Source organism: Furipterus horrens, unplaced genomic scaffold, assembly GCF_987537825.1.
Source record: "Furipterus horrens unplaced genomic scaffold, mFurHor1.1.pri manual_scaffold_7, whole genome shotgun sequence".
NCBI classification, from domain to species: Eukaryota; Metazoa; Chordata; class Mammalia; order Chiroptera; family Furipteridae; genus Furipterus; species Furipterus horrens.
In genome coordinates this window covers 25513962-25534767 of record NW_028327177.1, presented here as the reverse complement: position 1 = coordinate 25534767, position 20806 = coordinate 25513962, and the positions used below count along the sequence as shown (strand labels likewise).

Sequence of the window (20806 nt, the reverse complement as noted above, 5' to 3'; positions counted from 1 at the left end):
CAAAAATCCTCTCTTCTGCTCCTTCAAACACACAAAGCCAAATATAACTCATAATAGTGCAACAGATTTTAAGAGACCTACCCTGTTATCAGCCATGGCTGGGTAGAGAAAGGAAAAACGTCTTTTCAGAGACTTCTAACTACAAGCCTGCGCTCATGACAGTTCAGGCCTGCAATCCACGCTATGGGGAAGGGTGGGCTTCAGTGCTGATTAACCCAGTGCCTCAGCATTATCAGTGAGCACCAAGCAGCAATCTCTCTCTACTCTGCCATCTAATATTCTGCCTAATACCATAGGGGGGAAAAACCTGTCTAGATTTCCAAATATCTCTAAACATCAACAGCTGTGGGACCTGTTACTTAACCTCCCTGAGCCTCAGTTTCCTCACTTTTAAAATTAGATTGATAGTTGTATCTAATGTTATTGGGAAGATGAACAGGTTTATGCATCTACAGTGCTTAGGGAAGTTCTTAGTTCATACTAAAATTTCAGTAACAGTTACTATATGAGGCCTGGAGATAGACACATTATTTAATAAGGACACAAGAGTTTTGAAAAGATGGGAGGCAACAACAGAAAAAGCAAAACTACAAAACTTAAGAATTTATACTCAATGGAGTGGTAAACACCATCTATCAACCAACACAAGAAAAATCCCAGAAACTGGTCAAGTGTTTGTTTTATTTAAAACATGCTTGGAACACTGGTCAAACACACCTTACACGAAGGAGTAATTGCACTATATTATAATCAAGGAATTATGTATCATATCAACAGTACAAAACATTCACAGTGTTATCTGTTGATTATGAAATGAGATCTCCTTCTGGAAAGACATGAGAGACTGGCCCAAGAATATACCAAGGGGAACAGAGTAAAGGAGAACTTAAGAGTGCACAATACTTTAATAAAGAAACTAAGAAGCAGGGCAGGTGAAAAAATCTTAAAACTTAGTGGGCCCTGGTCAGAGTGGCTCAATTGGTTGGAATGTTGGCCTGTTGACCAAAATGTCACGGATTTGATTCTTGGTCATACAAGAAGGCAAACCAATCAATGTTTCTCTCTCACATCAACGGTTCTTTCTCTCCTGCCCCTCTCCCTCTCTCCTCCCCGCTGCCCCCTCTCTAAAAGCAATTAAAAAAATTTCCTCAGGTGAGGATTAAAAAACAACTTGGTAAGAACAGGCTCATGGACACTCTTTTGAGATGAGATGATCACAAAATCTGTTTAAAATTATATGTTCTGAAATAAAATCAAGGAAAGGGCACAAAGAATTCAAAAGGTGATACATCACATAAGTAACTGGGGGTTCATCGCAGGGTATGAGAATCAGGAGCATCACAGGAGTCCAAGGAGAAGATTTCACTAGAAGAACCTTTGGACAGTAGGGTATATCTGGCAAGTCTGAACATATATGTATAGCCTGATTTCTAACAGTTTTCAGCAAATCCTGGAAGTACATCAGTGACAAGGCTACCAGGGGAGAGCTTTGACAGACAAACCCGGAGTTAAGAATCTAGGGTATCCTATGAGACCTGACAATAAAGGAAAAGTTAGGACACATATATTGGCCTATAGAGTAAGAAGAACAGTGAGAGAGCAGACAGGCAACATCAACGCAAATGAAATCCAGAGACTAAGACTTGGGAACTGTCCCAGTACTAAAGCAGACTATCCTTATTAACACACAGATGTTCAGAAAAGAGGAAGAAGGGTGTTTAGATCTTAGAGAGCTTTATTAAAACATTATCACATACACATACAGAAAGAAGATGAGACCTGAGAAACATAAAATCAAGTATTTTCTAAAGAGCTCTAGAGCCTTAGAGAGAAAGAATGCATGGGCATGGACAACATGCTGGGGCTGGGGGCTGGAAGAGGATATGGAGGGATAATTGGTGATGGGGAAAAACGTTTTTTAATATTAAAAAGCATATCTCTAGTGCCTTGTAATTCAAAAGTGTGGCCCCTAAACCAGCAGTTTTGGAATTATCTGACAGTTCATAAGAAATACAGAATCTCAGGCCCCATCCTGACCTCCAAAATCAGCCTCTGCATTTTAATAAAACCCCAAGTGATCAGCATGTATATTAAAAGTCTGAGAAGCACTTTGCTAAATAAAATACACTAGAACATTTACTTTTAGGTTCCAAATATTGTGACTCAATGAGCTTACATTCTAGTTAGGGAAACTATCAAATAAATTGAAAATATGGCTGGTGTGGCTCAGATGGTTGGAACATTGTCTTGTAGACTGAAAGAAAGGTCACATGTTCAATTCCCAGTCAGGACACACAACTGGGTTGCGTACAAGAGGTAACCAATTAGTGTTTCTCTCTCGCATCCATGTTTCTCTCCCTCTCTCTCCCCATCCGTTCCCCTCTCTCTCTAAAATCAATAAGCATGTCCTTGAGTGAGGATTTAAAAAAAAAGAAAAAAAAAAAAAAGGAAAAGGTGAATAGATTTAAATTACCTTGTTAACTAGAAACTTTTCATTACTGAGTTATTTTAGCTCTATCCTAGGTTAATATGGCTATTGTAGAGAATATTTTTAAAACTCTAACATTCTGACTGTTATTTAGATTATACACAATTTCCCCCCCAGCCCAAGACTTTGGATATAGAGAAAATTGTATCTTTTCAATCTTCATCTGGGCCTTCCAGCAGACTATTATTTAAAGGTAAGAAGGAACAGAAAGTAATGATGTCTATGGAAGTCTTAAGTAATCTTTCTTATCAGATTACTTTACTGGCATAATAAAAAGTGTTTTTCCAAACCCAAAACAAAACCCACAACTGTGTTATCTATTAAACGTGGAAACACATGTATAACTTTTAAAGTGCCTTCAAGTGTTCCAAATAAAGTAAAACCTTTAACCAATTGTTTTATAAATGATCAAGTACATCACTTGAACATTTATAGAAAGATTTTAGTAAGCCAAACATAACATTTCCAGAGAAAGAATTAATCATAATCTATAGAAATTTACCTGCTAGACTGATCAGATGATGGTCGTGGTGGTAGCGGTTCCACTGAAAATAATTCCTCACTGCCCTGCATAGCGTCTATGCTGGTACTAGCCAAAGTAAAAGGTGCAGTCGGGCGTGCAATCCCCATTCGGACGGGAACAATCAGCGACTCTGCTACATTGCACAATTCTTCCACAGCGTAAGGTAGCAGAGCCTGGAATACTCTCTTGCATTTTCCAATTGGCTGCGGAATAAAGTTGCTAAAGCAAAAAGGACAATATAGGAATCTTTTATGAATCCTTTCAAATACATAATGTTATCGTTTCCACAAAAAATGTATGCAAAATACCAGAGAAGTCAAAATCAAAAAGGATGCCTTACTTTTTCTTTTTGGACGAAGCCATTTCCACACTAAGAATGACAAAAACTCTTGCCACTGAACGCAAAAACCTCATTGTCACAGCAATAGCTTCCTCCCGACGTCCAGGGGTATATTTGTTTTGGAGTTCTTTCACTAGTGTACCTAGTAGAGTATCTAGAAGCTTTAAAAAAAGTATAACCACTCTTAATGTAGATACACTTTAAGAGATGTTTAGACATTCTTGAAATAACAAGTTCTAACATCTTTTCAGTCTCCAAATAAACTTAACCAAATCATTTACAAAGTCAGTGATTAATTTATGCCACATACCTCCCACTGTGCTTGATCTATAAGTCTCAAATGTCTAATTTCTTGTTTTCAGTTTCATAGACCTATGTATATCAATACTTAGAAAAACAATACCAAATACGTCAGAGGAAGAATAGATTTCATTCATTATAGGATACTTAATGAATTAGCAAAGTAGCCATTATTATTACTTCCTAGTCTCATTTCTATGCATGGTCTATCATACAGATATTAATTACAGAGAATACCCAATTTCATATTATTTTGTTTCTTAAAATGTTACTTGAAATAACACTTAATTTTTAAATTGCTACATTATATTTCAGTAAGTGGGTTAACTCTAATTTGATTCAGGAGTCCACTATTATTGGGTCCACAAAGTATTTCCATTTTTTAATTTTATATTATTCTGTGACATGATTTTTTCTCTCTCATATCATAAATTATTTCCTTATGACAAATTCTGAGGGCAGTGATACTTTTATGGCTCTTGACATTGCTAAGATGTTTTTCAAAAAAGTACCAAATGCAACGCCACCCCTTCAGTGTAATGTTCTTTTTACCATAACCTCATCAGTACTAGGTATTGTGCTTTATATTCTTTTCTAATTTCACAGCAAAAAAGGAGTACTTAAAAAGAGTTTGCATCAAGTTACTATGAATTTTGAATACCGCTCCATTCATTTTTATATTGTTGTATTTTTCACATATTTTAGGAATTTATTTAGAATGAAAGGAGCTTCTACTGAGACATTTAAATCACCCCAAAAATTCCATTCCCCTTAATGTACTGCTTAATTAGTTATGAGTACTTATTAATTTGGACTAAATTATAGGAAAACATGCTCTTCATGTGCTTGTAAAGAAACGTTCCAAGGACTTACCAAGATATCTGCTGTACACTTGACTATAAGGCAATGAGTGAAACAGTCCAGCCGAATTGTGCCACTTTGCTGATTGAGGTATACTTGCTCTTCTGGCAAAAGATGGCCTATCCTACTGCTGGCACTGAGACTTGATAGGGAAGAAAAGACAGAATGCATTGTAATCGCCTACACAAGTATGGAAAATACATAAATCTTTAAAAAATTAATGATTACATACGGGTCTTTATTCTCCTGTGACCCAAACATAATCATAGATTTCAAAGCATTCCAGTCCTGTAGAACACGCTCCAGTGCAAGCTGGGCAAACCTTGGGGGCTCTAAATCATGATCAGGCATATCTGAATCTAAGAAGAAAGAGAAATTGTGGGTAAGACAAAAATAAACATCTGCTTGTCATATGTGTCATAACTATAAAATCTACTCACCTTCAGGATTGGCTGTTTTTCGGTTACGATCTTCCCTGATTCGAGGAGGTCTGTACTGGCAATGCTCTACCGTCTGCCTTGCAACTGTTTGCACTAAAAAGAGTAAGAGGTGCTCTCCCCTGCAAAACAGAACACTTTTGTGAGGGTTAAGTGTGCGGGAGTGGGAGTAGTGGGGGAGGGGTGCTATTTACATGTGCTGTGCTTTCTCAACCCAATTTATGTCCTAAAAAGCCCACTTGCCTGCTGTTTGGCAGAGTGACCAGATTAGTAGCAGTAAGCAGGCGATAAAGCAGATCAAGACGAGCAGATTTCTGTCCAGCAATTAGAGTTTTACATTTACATTTCTCCCAACAATCACAATAGGCTGTCGGTGACGTCCGTTTGAGTCTAGAAAGAATTCATACACAAGTACAAAATTTTTTTAAAAAAGACAAAGTACTATATTGAAATTATGGAGGCATAACTCATTGGAACCAAACAAAACCCTTGCTAATTTTTAAATGCAAAGTGCAACTGTTAAAATATACATAACAAGAAGGATTATTTAGTGGTACAAAGTCTAAAAGGCAACACAAAACTCTCCTGAGAAGGGGTATGTTATAACTGACTTGGGTATAGTCACTTCCTCTGGAATGTCTTCCCTATTTCCCCACAGCTCCAACTCAGTTTAAGTGTTCTTCCTACGTACAGCTAACGAACCCCAAAACCCTTATGAGCAGATGCTCCTTGCTTGTGTCCTCTGACAGGACTGTCAACTCTGTGAGGACAGGGACTATCCTGTCCGCCGCCACCATAACTTCTAGCACAGTGAGTGCACATAGTAAGCAATGAATGAAGAAAGATGATCACTTTTCGATGTGTAAAATAAGCAAGACAAACAGCCACAATTCTTTTAATGAAAATCATAAATAAGTATCAGTATAGTATCTATAAAAATTTTCCACCATCCTACATAATTATTTCAAACCAGAATAGACGGTTTTTACAAACCAGTTCTCTCAACTATAATGTCTACACATCTGTAGCAATTATAGCTGATGTCCCTACAAGACTGAGGCGCCCTACAAATGTTAGTGCTGGGGTATTTTATTGCTTCTTAAATCTGTGAAAACAAAATAGCCATGGTAACTCTAGTACTAAGTTGAAAGATTATTACATTTAGTCTATGGCATAAATGAAGCATATGCCAAACATTCACTATGATTCTCTTAATGTGATTTCCTGCGAAGGGGACCTAAGACTTTGGCTGGAGTATACAGACAAAAGCACCCTGTAGCTGCATCTCAAAAGATTAATCTGATCCTAGCCACAATGTATGATCACATATTCCTGTGCATATCAGCCTACTTTTATTTAAAGAACATTTATCTCAAAGTACACTTTGAATCAAGAACCATATTTTAATATATAACTGCCTTAAGAAAGGCAAGTTGGTAAAACCTCATGCTTTCTAAATTATGAGTCAAAAACATGACTTGATGTAAATTAATTTAATGCAGAAATATGAATCCAAACAATTTATATTATTAAAGTAAACTAGATTGTACTCACTTGCAATCATGACCTTTATGACAAACCCTGGCACATTCCGTACAACAACAGAGTGACTCCAGCAAGCCACAAGTTCGACACTCAAAAATATCCTAAAATTAAAAGACTATACTTAAAAAAATGAGATGTATACCTCACCAATTAACTGGTCTTTTCTGAAACAATTCAATCACAATAATAGCAGAGCAAAATTAATGTGCTCTGGAAACAAAGAGTCATAGAAAGGGTATACCGAATATACACTTAACAATTAGATAGATGCAAGTCGAATATTACCAGTATGGCAAAAATAATTTACATCATCCAAAAAAGGATTATAGTTCTAAAATCTGTATCAAGAGTTGTGGATTGGATTATACTACCCAGTGAAGGTTTCTAATTTTCATGATATCCCATAACTAAGTTAAGAATCAGCTCCTCTGCCTCATTTATTTAAGACTAAATAAAAACTTTCTTTGGAGAATTTTATAACTCAAGAGTAACAGGAAATATCAGACTTGCAATTCCAAGTTATAAGCTATATAACTCTAGCGATGGTCACAAGGAAAAAAAATAATAAAACCTGAAGATAGCATAAATATAGGGAAATATAAAATAACTTACCTGGTTAATGTGCTCTGCTCCAGTCCATGTAAAACTGCAGGTATCATTACAACATAAGACATATAAAGGAGAATCATCAGGGTTGGTACCTGATGGGCAAACCATCCCCATAAATACATCTTCCTCTTTTTCACTTGAGGATACTTCAGCTAAAAATATTAAAGAAAGGACTTAAATCACAGCCATCTATTACTTTCTTCAAATGGAAAAGCTCTAACATTTACAGAGTATAAATCAGAAACTAGCACATATTAATTTAAAAAACTGATATACAAAGTTAACATGCAAGGAAATCCAGTCAATTCCAGTGCAAAGTAAAGCAAAATATAATTATATAATAACCACATAAGAGGACAACACAAATGTACCACACATCAGCCACCTGAGCGCTTAGCGCTGAGCTATGCAGTTAGGGTTCAAGTCCTAGCTCTATTTCACAAAGTAGAGACGATCACATGAACTATTTATAACCAGTATTTTAAAGGAAATAACTTTAATCTTTTAAAGAATGGATGACAGGAATCGATATTCCTTAATGCTTTCTATTAAGCAGGAATTCCAAGCCAGAAGGAAGAACAAGATATCTGGCCTGTAATTTCTATAAAATTTTATTACTACCACCATTTTAACCACTGGCAGGTTTTATCAATAACCCACCTTTATTTTCAAAAAACAGGTTATTACACTATACATTATGGAAACTTTTTGAAATTTAAGACAGTTATACCAGCTGCTTTTTGATGAAAAGTCAGAAGATATAATACACTTGAAATTTTACACACAAACATATACACAAAATAATTATCTTGATAGCTTCTAATCAACTATATAATTTCCATATACAGAAATTAAGTTTGAATAATTATGGTGTTCTGCGTACAGAATAGAATCTACTCAAATTAAAAAACAAGCAACTCACTTAGGGCCTGAAATAAATTACCTTTGGCAATCTTCTGGGCTGTTTCTAAGATGGTAATTGCAGCAGGATAAGCTCGGCCACTTACAGCAGACATAAATGGGGTCATCCCTCTTGCATCCCTAGCATGATCAAAATTGTACATAAAAATATTATCAATTACTTTTCTTTACGGATTGTAAAAGAAATACATGTTCCCAATGAAACAAACTAGTTATGTGTTGCTAAATAATGTCCCATTGCTCAAAGAAAATCACTGGTGGTATTTTCTGGTCTCATATTCTCTCATTCACCTCTGCTGAATCCTTGTCTCTCTAAACCATGCTTTCCTTTCTTAGTCATTAGTGTCACCATAGACCAGCAAGGGCTCTGGAGTCAAACTAATACTTTTTGAACGGGAAAGGAATATGCTCTAGTCATTCAATTGTGATGAGGATTAAATAAATTATTACTTAGAAAGCTTTTAGCACAATGCCTGCAAAATAATATGCACTCAATAGATGTTACCTATTATTATGCATTTTTCTTAAATGCTTGCCTTCAATATTCTTTATTAAATTTCTATTCCCTCCTGGAATTTCCAAAATTCTGACCTCAACCATTTGTTCCTCCTTCTCTCATCCACCATAGCAACTACCACTTCTCTGAGGACAGTACAGTTCCAACATCTACACTTGCTTACATGATACATGTTCTTGGGATTTCCCAGTGCTCCCTCACATTCAACATGTCTAACCACTAAAGTCATCTTTCTCCCCAAACCTGCTCTCTACCTGACTTGTCAGGCACCAGTATCACTGTCCCTTGTAGCTAAGACAGAAAACTTGGATTCTTATGAAATCTTCCTTCTAAATCATTTTTTTATTTTGCATCTAATCTTCCCATTTTCAGCAACTCATTAGTTCAGTTTCTTGCAACACACAAATTCAAGGCTATAGTAGGCATACAAAACATAGCCTCAACGCTAGTCTCTACACTCGCCTATTTTAGTCATTTTTTAGTATCACCATCACATTATTATTTTTATAACCCCACTTTGATACTATTACAGTCTAAACAATGCCATTAGTTAGGGGATTCCAACCCAAAGAATAGAGACCAAAGTGGGAGCTTTAATCTAACTTTTCAGATTCACTGGCCATCCACTTCCAATTAGATGAGTTACTATTTCTTAGAAGACTTATACTTCTCCACTTCTCTGGTGTTGTTCACTCTTTTCCCTCCCCATTCCACATGGTCCTACTCAAACTTCATCTTCATAAAGCTGTCTACTACAAAATAAACACACTTCTCCCTTCTGTTTACTCCAAAATATATGTGTTGCCACCATACTCAACCCCAAATGAATGTCTCATCAATTCTGGAAGCAAGAGACAGACGAGGGTTGGAAGTCCAGCTGTGCCACCACTGGTTCTGTAACCCCGGGCAAGTTAATTAACCTCTAAGCCCGGATTTTCAAATATAAAGTGGGGATCATATCACCTACTCCAGCCAGTTATTGCTAGGATTAAGAGTTAATACAAGTTGAGTTTGGCACAGATAATGGCTAATTTATTTTTTTAATGTTTACTGTTATGAACTTGTAAAGAAAGATAAACAATCATGCTGAAAGCAGGGATATAATGTATTAATGGCTAATGAGCATTTACCACAGAGTACTTTATCAAAAAACCTGCATAATCTCATGATGCAGTCTGCAAGCCACAAGGATTTCCAAAGAAACCATCAGAATTATCTGCACAACATAATGGAATACTATGCAGCAGAGAGAAAGAAGGAATTCCTGCCATTCGCGACAACATGGATGGAACTAGAGAGAATTATGCTTAGTGAAATAAGCCAGGCAAAGAAAGAAAAATACCATATGATATCACCTAATACAGGAAACTAAAGAACAACATAAACAAATGAACTAAATAGAACAAAGAGCAGAATAGCAGTCAATAGGGGGGAGTAGGGAGGGAGAGAAGGGGGATAAGTAAGTGAAGGGTTTAGTCAAGGAACGTGTACAAATGACTCATGAACATGGACAAAGGGGGGGGGTATGATTGTGGGAGAAGGGGTGAGCTGGGTGGGGGAGAGAAATGGGGGAAAAAAATGGGACAACTGTAATTGAAAAACCAAAAAAAGAATTACCTGCCCAGTTTTAAAACAGAGATTCCGGGCCCCACCCCAGACCTACTGAGTCATACTTCTAGTGTGTAGCTTGGGAAGAATCTGTGTAATTCTTAAAGTTCTACAGGTGATAGTGATAGAATTAACTTGTGGATTCACATTTGAGAATAATAAAATGCTGTGATCTTTTTAACATATACACACTTAGATCAAGCTAACATAAAATCACTTTATATTCATTTAGCATACATTGTATTTTATGATGAAGGCATCCTTCACTGAAGAGAGTGTAGTAAAAGATGGAATACAACACTGGATTCTGATATTTTAAATTCACATAACTGTGTCATACATTGCAAAAAGATCAACTTAACTTAAAAGGCGCTAAGCTGAATCTTATCAAAAGTATATTCAACTTACTTGGCAGAGAGGAGTTCCCGTAGATAGGGCTGCAGGACAACACTGTCACATAACAATTTTAATATAAAGTGAGCATTAGCCTTTCGATCCTTGGATTCTACTACAGATGGCTCTGTGGAAGGACCTGTAATTAAGCAGATCCATTTGTTAACAAGAGTAAACAAGAGAGAGTAAAAGAATAATCTGGAATAACATTCCAAGTATTCATTAAATAAACCACCAGAAAAATATACTTGTATTAGTAATAAGAACTTCACTGAAGAGAATTTTAACACATTTTACAAATATCGGCTGACAAAATGTATGTACATGTACACCAAAATTTCACTGACATATGGAAGATAATTCAGAGAATTAGATGCTTTTCAGGCCAAGGAAAGTCGCCTTGAGATAAAGTGTGGATCTGTAAAACTTATTTCCGAAGTCTGTTCTTTTAACTTCCAAATGCCTGGGCAAATAAAGTAGGAGAGATTCTCACCTGGGATGGTGGAGGTGCTGGGTCCTTGACTGGTGCCAGTGGCTGCTGTGGTAAGAGATCCCACAGCAGGGGCCAGGATAAAATCAATGTCACCATCTTTCAGTAAACAGAACAGCAGGATGTATATCATTACAGGCAACATAGCCCTAACATGTTTTCTTAACTGGCCTTAAGGCTCTTCTGTGCAAGCCAAATGACAGATGGGACAGAGGCTTAAGTGTAAGGTTCTTTTCCTAACTCTAAGAGAAGGAATCTCCTAGGTAATTCACTGACTTATCTTGCTATACTACTAGGTAGCTTCTTACCAGTATGGAAATATTTCAATAAAAGAAGGACTCCTGACAAGAGTTTCTAGAATTTTAATTTTGAAATTACAAACCCCTTACACAAAATCTTTATAACTAAATTCATTATAAAACTATTATTAGAATAAGCTACTTTTAAATATTTCAGATTTCTCAATATCCTGTTAAATGCTCAATTTCATTTCTTTCATAACCTTGTCTCTGTGTTAAAAACTAAATAAAATAACACCTTACCAGGATCCATTGCAGGAGGGTCAGGAACCCAACTAGGGGGAGCAATGGGAGGCGAAACTGGATCCTGATGGTCACTGGATGAAGCTCCAGCTTCATGTCTACCCAAACCAGCTGCTCTCAACGAACGTCTCATCATTTCCCGTAGTCTCAAACTAGAACATGGACAAAATCAAAACTCACTACCATGACCAAGAGTAATGAAAAGGTTCACAGAACTTCTCATCTGAGATCAAAGTTTGTTCTACAAGCAAATACTCCAGGCAAGGGCAGTGAAGTACGAATGCCAATTCTGGAAGCACAGAGTCAGTCAGTGAGGCACAGAAATGAACCTGAGGGTTCCTAGTACCCAGTTCAGCATTAAAACCACTATATTAAGCTCCCACACAAACTTAAGCGCAGGGAACAAAAGTTGTGGTGACATTTAGAAAATAATCTTTCATACAGTTAAGACAAATGACAGCTGAATATTAAAAAATATTTCTGTCCCATTTATAATTAGTAAGAATTAAGTTTAATCATAGACATCAGTGAACAGGCTGATTAGCACAAAACTAAAACAGACTGATTTAGCCCGCTAAATCCTATTGTGATCTCAAAAGCAATTGAACTAATATCCACAGAGTAAGTAGTTTTGAAACAAAGACCAATTTAGATTTATATTTTTATACAAAAAGCTTTTTTAACAGTACAACTTGCATCCCAAGTAAATTAATGAATAAAAATGGAGCTTGTAAAATGTGTTAGAGATTATTTATCTGGGAATAATATTTTTTTCCTCCTGCTAAAAGAAAACAAAAAATACTGCACAGATGTGCACATCACTAAAAGAAAAAGAAATATTCATAAACACAGACCTCATTAGGGGATCTGGTAACTACCTACCTATACAAAAATCTATACCTCTGAATGACAGCTTATGAAAGCTACAAAATTAATACATTAGTAACAGCAATTAAAAGAGAGCACATGAGGCTAATCCCTTCAAGTCAGACACAATTTTAGAGTTCCTAAGTAAAGAGTAAAAATTCAATTTTAAGGGCCAAGCAACACATTAGGGATTTCATTCTTCCTTGCAGGTTTAATCCCAAAGATAGGACATTTCTGACGTAAAAGACCTAACACCTTACCAAGTAATCACTGTTATGTCTACAAATAAGTAACTTAGATTTTTATTAACGTTTGAATCTCTAATTATGATTATTTATCTGAGAGTAAATGTGTTTTTCCATAGCGATAATTTTCAATTTTATAAGGAAATTTCTATTTAAAAAGCATTTATGAAAATTTCTTTTAGAGGCTACTTTTATGAACATGTCTATTTTATAAGGCTTTTGCATAATGATGTACCTCTAGAAACAAACATTCTTTGGAAGACTGTGCAGTAAATTTTAGTGTCTCAAATAGTATTTTAGTTATTACAGTATTCACTACTTAAAAATACATATAGTTAATCTTTATGTTATCAATGTCTTCTGTCTCCCAATTTAGAAATCTGAGTTTAAGAGTTTTGTAATATGGAGGGGAGCAGGTCACAGTGATTATTTCAGTTGAAGTCCCATTTCTGTCCAAAGACATTACCCACAGAGAAGGCAGGCTCCTTACCGGTAACAGAACACACCAGGGTGACTGTTCACACTGTGATGCTCCTACACAAATCCAATTAGGCTCAACACAGACATTTAGCATCCTAATGTGTCTTACTCAAAACACACACAAAAAGGAATAAAAAAAATTTTTTTTAAAAAGCAGTAAGTGGGAGGCACTGAAAATAAATGCTTGTTTTGGGCTTATCAAGATGGCTTCCATCAGGGTCACAAACTCAATGTCTACTGGGCCCAAATGATGAAGTTGAGGCAAGGGCAGTCAGGTGTAAGAAGCAGGAAGTAATGGCCAACTAGCAGTGTACATGCTCATCTAAAGACATTCAAGTTTTAAAGAAAAAAAAATTAACATTGCACAGGCCAAACAAAATATATGTGAGCTATTCTCCAAGCTCTAGCTTAGAGTAGATTAAGAATAAGTAAAGGTAAATGGAGACCACAATCTCATACTGAACTTGCAAACTCCCAACTCTTGTTGTGGTGTAGTCAACTCAATATTAAATGAGGGGACCATTGCTTGTCATTAAAAAAAGTTGTCCTTAACCTCTTCTTCATTAGGTCTTGGAAACATTTTTAAGTACAATGCCTAGCTCCTCATACAGAGTCTTAAAAACAAAAACAAAAAACAAAAAACAAAAAAAAAGAAAATTATTCTTCAAGATGTTGTACACAATTCATGAAGATTCACCTGTATCCTCAGTGGCTGAGGACAATACTGAGGAGATACCACCTTGGCTGCTAAGGTTCAGAGTTTTGACATTTCTTCATATAGGCTTGCCTGGAAGTCATCGTATTTTCTGAGAATATGGAAGAATTCAAGGATGATGTAATTTCCTCTTTGTAAGCACGTTATATCCATGCTACAGAAGCCTTAGAATCCAGTCATGTTCAAACATACCACTGTGACAAAAAAGCGAAGGTCACGTGTCTTCCAGGTTAACAATCTCTAGAGTACATACACCTGTAATCAGATGCATCAATCAAGCTTTCCACTAAATCTGCCCTCTGTACTCAGGAACTATTGAGTCACATAACAAAACTTCTGAGTCAAATCATCATTTGAAGACATTTAACAGTATTCCAGTCAACATTGAAATTGCATCAGTTTTGAGCTTACAGCTCATGAATCCCAGCCTGCATACTCATCAAGGGGCATCGCCTAGAAAATCCATTGTAGGCTAGAGGAGGATTTCACGTCAGTGACGCAGAGTCTGTGGACTTGCTACTGCCCGGCGTGGATAATAAGACTCCTGTGCTTTCATCTGTTCAATCAGCAGCCCTGAGTTTGAACTGTGTAAGAACACTGCAGTGAAATCTTCGGCAAATGCCTCAAAGGAGCTTACTCTGCAAATTATTTCTGTGAGCAACACATCACCCACTCTTGAAGCTCCTTTTAGTCTTTGCCTTCAAAATAATCCTTATAGGAAAAAAAGATGCCGGCAGCACTGGCATTGGACCAACCATAGCAGAGTCCAACTTGATTTGCACCTGTATTTTCCCTGAGGAAATGAAATACCTGAAATAATTCAGACACTAAGTTCTTCATGAAGCATTTAAGTTGCTCTCCATTTTAAGTCAAATACTTTGACTGCTTAGTGTAATCCTAAACAAATAAGCTGGTCATCATTTCCATTTCATATAGTCTATATAATGTTTTTGTACTGTTTTAAATTATAATTTGGTCACCCAAGATAGTGTTTGATAAATCCCACTTCAGGATGTTTTTGAACCTGGGAAGCTATAAACCTGGTACTGATTTTAGAGGAATCATTTTTAAAGGGGAAGTTGAATAGGGAACAGAAAACAGGCAAAAATCCTCTTCATTCCGAGAAGACTTTACAACTATCACATTAGCACAGCAAGCAGTGCTTCCATTAATCATCTGTCAAGTATCCAAGAATTGTGGCTGTCATGTCTAATATAAATGTGCTTTTTCTTCAGGAACAGAACTATATCCAGCATTCTTTTTATTTGTCACCTAGTCAAACACCTAGTAATTTTTAATGTATTACTAAGCTTTGTCCATCCCAAAACTCAGAAAGCCTGAAAATTTGTAATACCAAACATTCACAATACACACCAACCTTTCATTTCTTCCCAGATCATTAAGACATGTGAAAAATTGACCTAAGTAAGCAATCTGAAAATAAAAGATTGAGGTTCTTTCAATTACTGTTTTTAGTTGTTCTCCAACTAAAAATAACTTCCTAGGAAACAAAAATGATAAATTTAAAATACATTCAAAGAATCAAGTTTGAATTATTCGACTAAATTATCTCAAAATTTTGAAGCATCCTAGGTCCTATTGTTCTACACTTCAATTCTGATATTATCAGATATTTTTCCCAAGGTACTACAGGGAGGAACAAAAACGAAAGGAAAGGACCCATCAATTCATGACTATGATAGGTAAGAGATATATTTTTTTCTGTACTTGGATTATGTTTCCGCCAATTAAGTTTTCCTGGTAAAAATCACATTACCTTCGACTACTTGATGATCCAGCCCGATTACCTGGGCCATTACTCGAAACAACTGATATTGCATTTGCAATGGCCTCAACAGCAGAAAGCCTTTCAGCAAATGTATTTCTTTCAGAGCGCTCTGCTTCTGAAAAATAAAGAGAAAAAATTAGGATCAACTTATACTTCAAAAATAACTAAGAGATTAAGTATGTACAGGCCATTAAATGTTAACTGCTATGTATTTTATTGCTCTTATTCACATACTAGAAATAATTAATAGCTTAAATTTTCCTCCCCAGAGCAATAAACACCTAAGACAGACTGAACTATGACCTTTAATATATGAATATTTTTTTTTCTGCCTTATATTTCAACTCCCAAAGGTCAAGAATATGGTTATTCATAAGTAGAATGAAATACAGCTTTCACTACCAAGGAAGAAAAAGACCCACATATCAGTACCTCAATCTTAGTTTATATACTACTTATTCAAACCACTATTCAAATATGTAGCTACTAGAATATCATTGGCAGAATTCAAAATAGGAAAAAACATGAATTACACGGCTGCACTTTAGGTTTTCAGTTTCCCCCTTCATTCAGCAATTTAAAACTTTAAGGCAAAAATTCTTATTTACTTTTCCAAAAATATCTAACAACTCATTAAGTTATTTTTCCCTCTACATTTTGAAAATTAGGATTAAGATTGCCTTAATATAATTTGCCTTAACTTGCTAAATAGTTCTCCTGGTAATAAAAGTCATCTGCAGTAAAGCTTTTTTAAGTATTACATATAGAATTTGTATATATCATAGAGAAGAGAACTCAAGACAACAAAAACACATCAATAAAAATTTTATTTGCTTATGTCACATACTTAGCCTAACAAGGACAGAAATTTTTACCTTCTGAGAAAGTCAAAACTCCTAGATTTTACGAAACAAAGTACCATAAATTCTTTATAATGATTACTTTATTTATTTTAATTGTTACTGTATTTTCAAAATGGTCTAAAATTCCTTTTACACACTTCAATATAGTATTTAATCTCACCCTCTTCTTCTTTAGTTTCCTTATTGCTGGTCGGAAAGCAAACTGATACACAAGCATGCAAAATATTTCGGTTTCCATCACATCTGTGGCTGATGAATGTCTGCAACATCTGTAGATTCTGCTCTAAAACAACCGCTTGCTCAAGATTCATAAGATATTGTCGACAGGCCTCATAGTCACAGCGTAGGATGTGCTGCATTAAGGTTTGTTTCTGTGCTCGGATAAATTAGGAAAAATATCTTCAATAATCATAACATTACACACATCAAAAATTTCTCATGGCCAACAAAAATAATGCAATCAGCTCAGCAAATGAGTAAGGACAATTTCAGGGACACTGGCAAAAGGAGCTGAACTTAAGGGTACCCTTTAAATAGAGTATACAATTGACAGGAATAAGAAAAGGTAGGTAAATTTTCTGTACAGAACCAGTAAATATTTTCAGCACTTGCAACGACCTTGACTCTGAGGTTGTAACAGGAAAGCAGCCACGTTCAATGCACAACTGAATGGTGCTAGCTGGATCTGGCCTGCAAGCCATATTCTGCCAACCCCTGGTTTTATATTATGTATAGGATGGGGCAAAAGTAGGTTTACAGTTGTGAATATGAAAAACACATTTTATTCTTCTATTATTATCTATTAATTACTGCATTATTTTCCATATGAACAACTGCTGACCTACTTTGCCCCACCCTGTATATAACAACTATCAAATCAGAACCCTCATTAGTACTATTAACCAATTAGGCAAAGGGTATACATTTTATTTCAAGCCTACTCACACCCTCTCACACTGTGGTATGTAAAAATCACAACTTTTACCTTCCCAGAAATCATGACACAAGCAATCCCCCAAAAGGTGACAATGAATGTACTTCGTTGTGAAAAGACAATGTAGTACTGGTAAAGCACAGAATATATCATTCATTACCTGAGAATCAGCCTGCTCTGGACTGATATTTGTGTCCCACCTGCTCCCACAATTCAGATGCTGAAACCCAGCCCCCAACGTGATGGTGTCTGGAGGAGGACCTTTGGGAGGTGATTAAGTCATCACGGTGGAGCCCTCATGACGGAGATCAATGCACTTTAAAAAGGCTAAAGAAGAGTTCTCTCCTCCCACCACACGATGTAAAGCAGGCCCTCACCAGACACCAACTCTGCCCACACCTTAATCTTGGACTTCCCTGTCTCCAGGAATGTGAGAAATAAATTTCTGTTGTTTATAAGACAACAGAACGGACTAAGCCACAGCAAGAACATACCCAAGAGTTCAAATGAACTTCTTTCAGAATGTAAAACTATGGTTATAGGATACTTAACGAAATGAATACAAAGCATTAGTTTTGGAAAATGAGTAATACTGTTCAATTTAATTACAATTAGAAACTGCTGGAAGAAAGCAGATGGGGAAAGGATGTATGGCAATACAAAGGGAAGAGAGAAGATGCACTGGAACAACTTACCACCTCCCCACAAGCTGCCTAAAATAACCCAACCCTTCCCCCAACCTCATGGAGAAGGATTAGAGTGCAGGGCGGGGTAGGGGTGCAAGAAAATACAGCTAAAAGCTACTTTCAGTGCCTGCTACATGTGAGACTGGCCATTTTGAATGTGGAACTAAACTAAGACTCTGAGGTGACCCCTTAAGTTGCAATCTCCAGTTCAAGAGTTATGAGGTGGGCTACATGAGACTGACCTTGCTCAAGTAAAGTGACATGTTTGCATTAATCAGTATGCTGAGAAAATGTCAAAGCCTGTCCAAAGAATAAGAAGCACAATACTTTTAAAAGTAACAAAAATCAAGATATTCTGCTGTACACTGTTGTGATACAGATATTTTCAAGCATCAACCAGTCATTTGGTTAGAAGCAGCTCCTCTTCAGGGAACATCCATCTCCAACCTGCTAGACTGGACACAGCTCTCACAACTAAGAGTATCAATACCACACTTACTGTGTCACAAGCAAAAAAGTTTATTCTGCATCACAGTATGCTGTACTTGTCACTTATTATTATAGGAAAAGGCAGAGAGTTCACTAAAAATAATTCTTGCAGGTCTAGTATGCACCAAGCCCTCGTCACTTGGTAAGAAGTGAGGTAAGAAGATAAATTACACTTTATCTCCACACATGGAATGAGGGCACATTTTATCTTTACCCTTGAGATGCAGACAAAATGCAGGGGTCACAGAATCAAACGCCTACAGAAGCATTTGAAGTAATATAAATGAGTGGATGAGGCCAGGTGGAAAAAAGGTAACAGCCTGTATAATAAATAAATGGCCACAACTCAGAGCAATAAATTTTAAGCAGCGGGAACTGCAATGAATTGGAGAGACCAAGACAATACTCATTCTAGTTTGCAGGCTCTTATGCAGGTTCCTCATTATCTTCCTGGCATTTAAATGCTGGGCCTCTTCTCACGGTAGAGTCCTTACACCTTTCCTCTTCTCCTTAAGCTTGGTAATATCATTCATTATAATTCCTTCAACTATCAAAGACATACTGACAACTCCTGAGTATGTTTCTTCAGCTTGGCCCTCTCTTTCGGTCTTCGGACTTACACATCAGAACTCTCTATACACCATCTCCTCTTGGATATCTGAGAGGCATCTTAAATCTAACATGTCTAAAACCAAACTCCTGACATCACACCCCACCCCTTGAACCTGCTTCATCCCCCAAAATGGCAGTTTCATTTTCCCAAAACCTTTTGCCCTCTTGCTTCCTCTATTTGATACCCTGTATTTAGCCATAATCAAATCCTGTTGGCTCTACATATGTAGCATATCCGGAATCTAATCACTTCTCACTCATAACTGCACCTCCCGGGCCAAGCCATCATTAACACGCCCCCCAGATTACTTTAACAGCCTTCTATCAGTCTCCCTACTCCCTCCCTGTCCCGGTACTCTCAGCATGTCAGCAGTGATCCTCTCTATGGCAAATCTGGTCAATCTGCTCACATTGCTCAGTAACTCCCAACGGTGTTATCCAGGCATCTGACAAATACCTCAACAGCAGTGTATTCAAAACGAAGCTCATCCTCCTCCCTTATTCCATCTGTTCCTCCTTCTGTGTTTCCGCTTCACATCTACCACACCCACACCAGAAGCTTTCAAACTTTAGAGTTTCTACTTTCTTCACAGCTCTCAAATCGACCTACTCTTCCTCTTTTCCAAGAATTCAAGCTTACTTTGTTTCTCACCTGGGTAACTGTATTAGCCTTTTTATCTGTCTCTGAACTTCTGTTCTCTGTCCACTGCTAATCTTGTCTGTGAAAGCCAGCTTCAATCCTTCTCCTAGCTTTCAGGGGAACTCCCACAACCCTTAGGTCAGCACACAAGACACCTAGTGTCTTTCTCCAGACTTCTTAGGGCCACTCACTAATTTTCATGAGCCCTACCTTCTGGTTCTATCAAAACAATGTCCATGTTCTCCCATGCATGAGACAACACTGCCCACCTTCACCTTGTGTCTCATTGTTCAGAGCTCTGTGCAGGCATCGCCTCCTCAGAGAAGTCTTCTCTACAGTCTGATTGACGTCTGTCCCCACACTGTGCATGCCATTCTCAAACACTTACATGATATGTAATCACTGATTCACTCATCTTTCTTATCCTAATAAGACTATTAGCTCCTGTAGGGAAGGGGCAATGAATGACCTATTCAAGACTGTTTCCCTGGACTTGAGCAGTTGTCTTGTGAATTCAAATGCCAAGTCGTTTCAGAAGTCACATTACCTCTACAGCCATGATAATAATAGCAGCTTTCTTTTTGATTGTTGAATTGGCAGGAAGATTTATTAAAGAATGTACACCCATTCCAAGACTACTAATAGGTGGAAGATCAAGCCAATCAGGATCCCTTATTCCTCCCATGCAATCTTTGGCCATTGGGTAGATAGTACCATTTCCATCTCGAAGGATAATAGGAGACTCCTATAAACAGAAAGGAAATAATAAAATTTGCTTACCAATCAAAACTCTAGCTCTGATTTTTAAAAGTATTTATTTTTAAATTAGTTTTATAAAGAGAGACAAATATATATATTAGTTAGTAATAATGACCAAATAAGAAACCTAGTATTCAAATATGCTGAAATTTT

General features: G+C 36.7%; 1 protein-coding gene across 1 annotated transcript in view; it reads right to left on the bottom strand.

Annotated features, from left to right (window-relative positions):
- UBR5 (ubiquitin protein ligase E3 component n-recognin 5) overlaps window positions 1-20806 on the bottom strand; it is a 123811-nt gene that overhangs the window by 32966 nt on the left and 70039 nt on the right. Inside the window, exons 20-34 of the mRNA XM_090283486.1 lie at window positions 20442-20639; window positions 16694-16904; window positions 15659-15785; window positions 11575-11726; window positions 11036-11131; window positions 10558-10681; window positions 8047-8144; window positions 7107-7255; window positions 6504-6595; window positions 5193-5339; window positions 4953-5071; window positions 4745-4871; window positions 4525-4654; window positions 3352-3512; window positions 2991-3230 (exon numbers count right to left, since the gene is read on the bottom strand). Coding sequence (XP_090139612.1) covers window positions 2991-3230; window positions 3352-3512; window positions 4525-4654; window positions 4745-4871; window positions 4953-5071; window positions 5193-5339; window positions 6504-6595; window positions 7107-7255; window positions 8047-8144; window positions 10558-10681; window positions 11036-11131; window positions 11575-11726; window positions 15659-15785; window positions 16694-16904; window positions 20442-20639 — 2171 coding nt within the window. The remainder of the gene's footprint in view (window positions 1-2990; window positions 3231-3351; window positions 3513-4524; window positions 4655-4744; window positions 4872-4952; window positions 5072-5192; window positions 5340-6503; window positions 6596-7106; window positions 7256-8046; window positions 8145-10557; window positions 10682-11035; window positions 11132-11574; window positions 11727-15658; window positions 15786-16693; window positions 16905-20441; window positions 20640-20806) is intronic.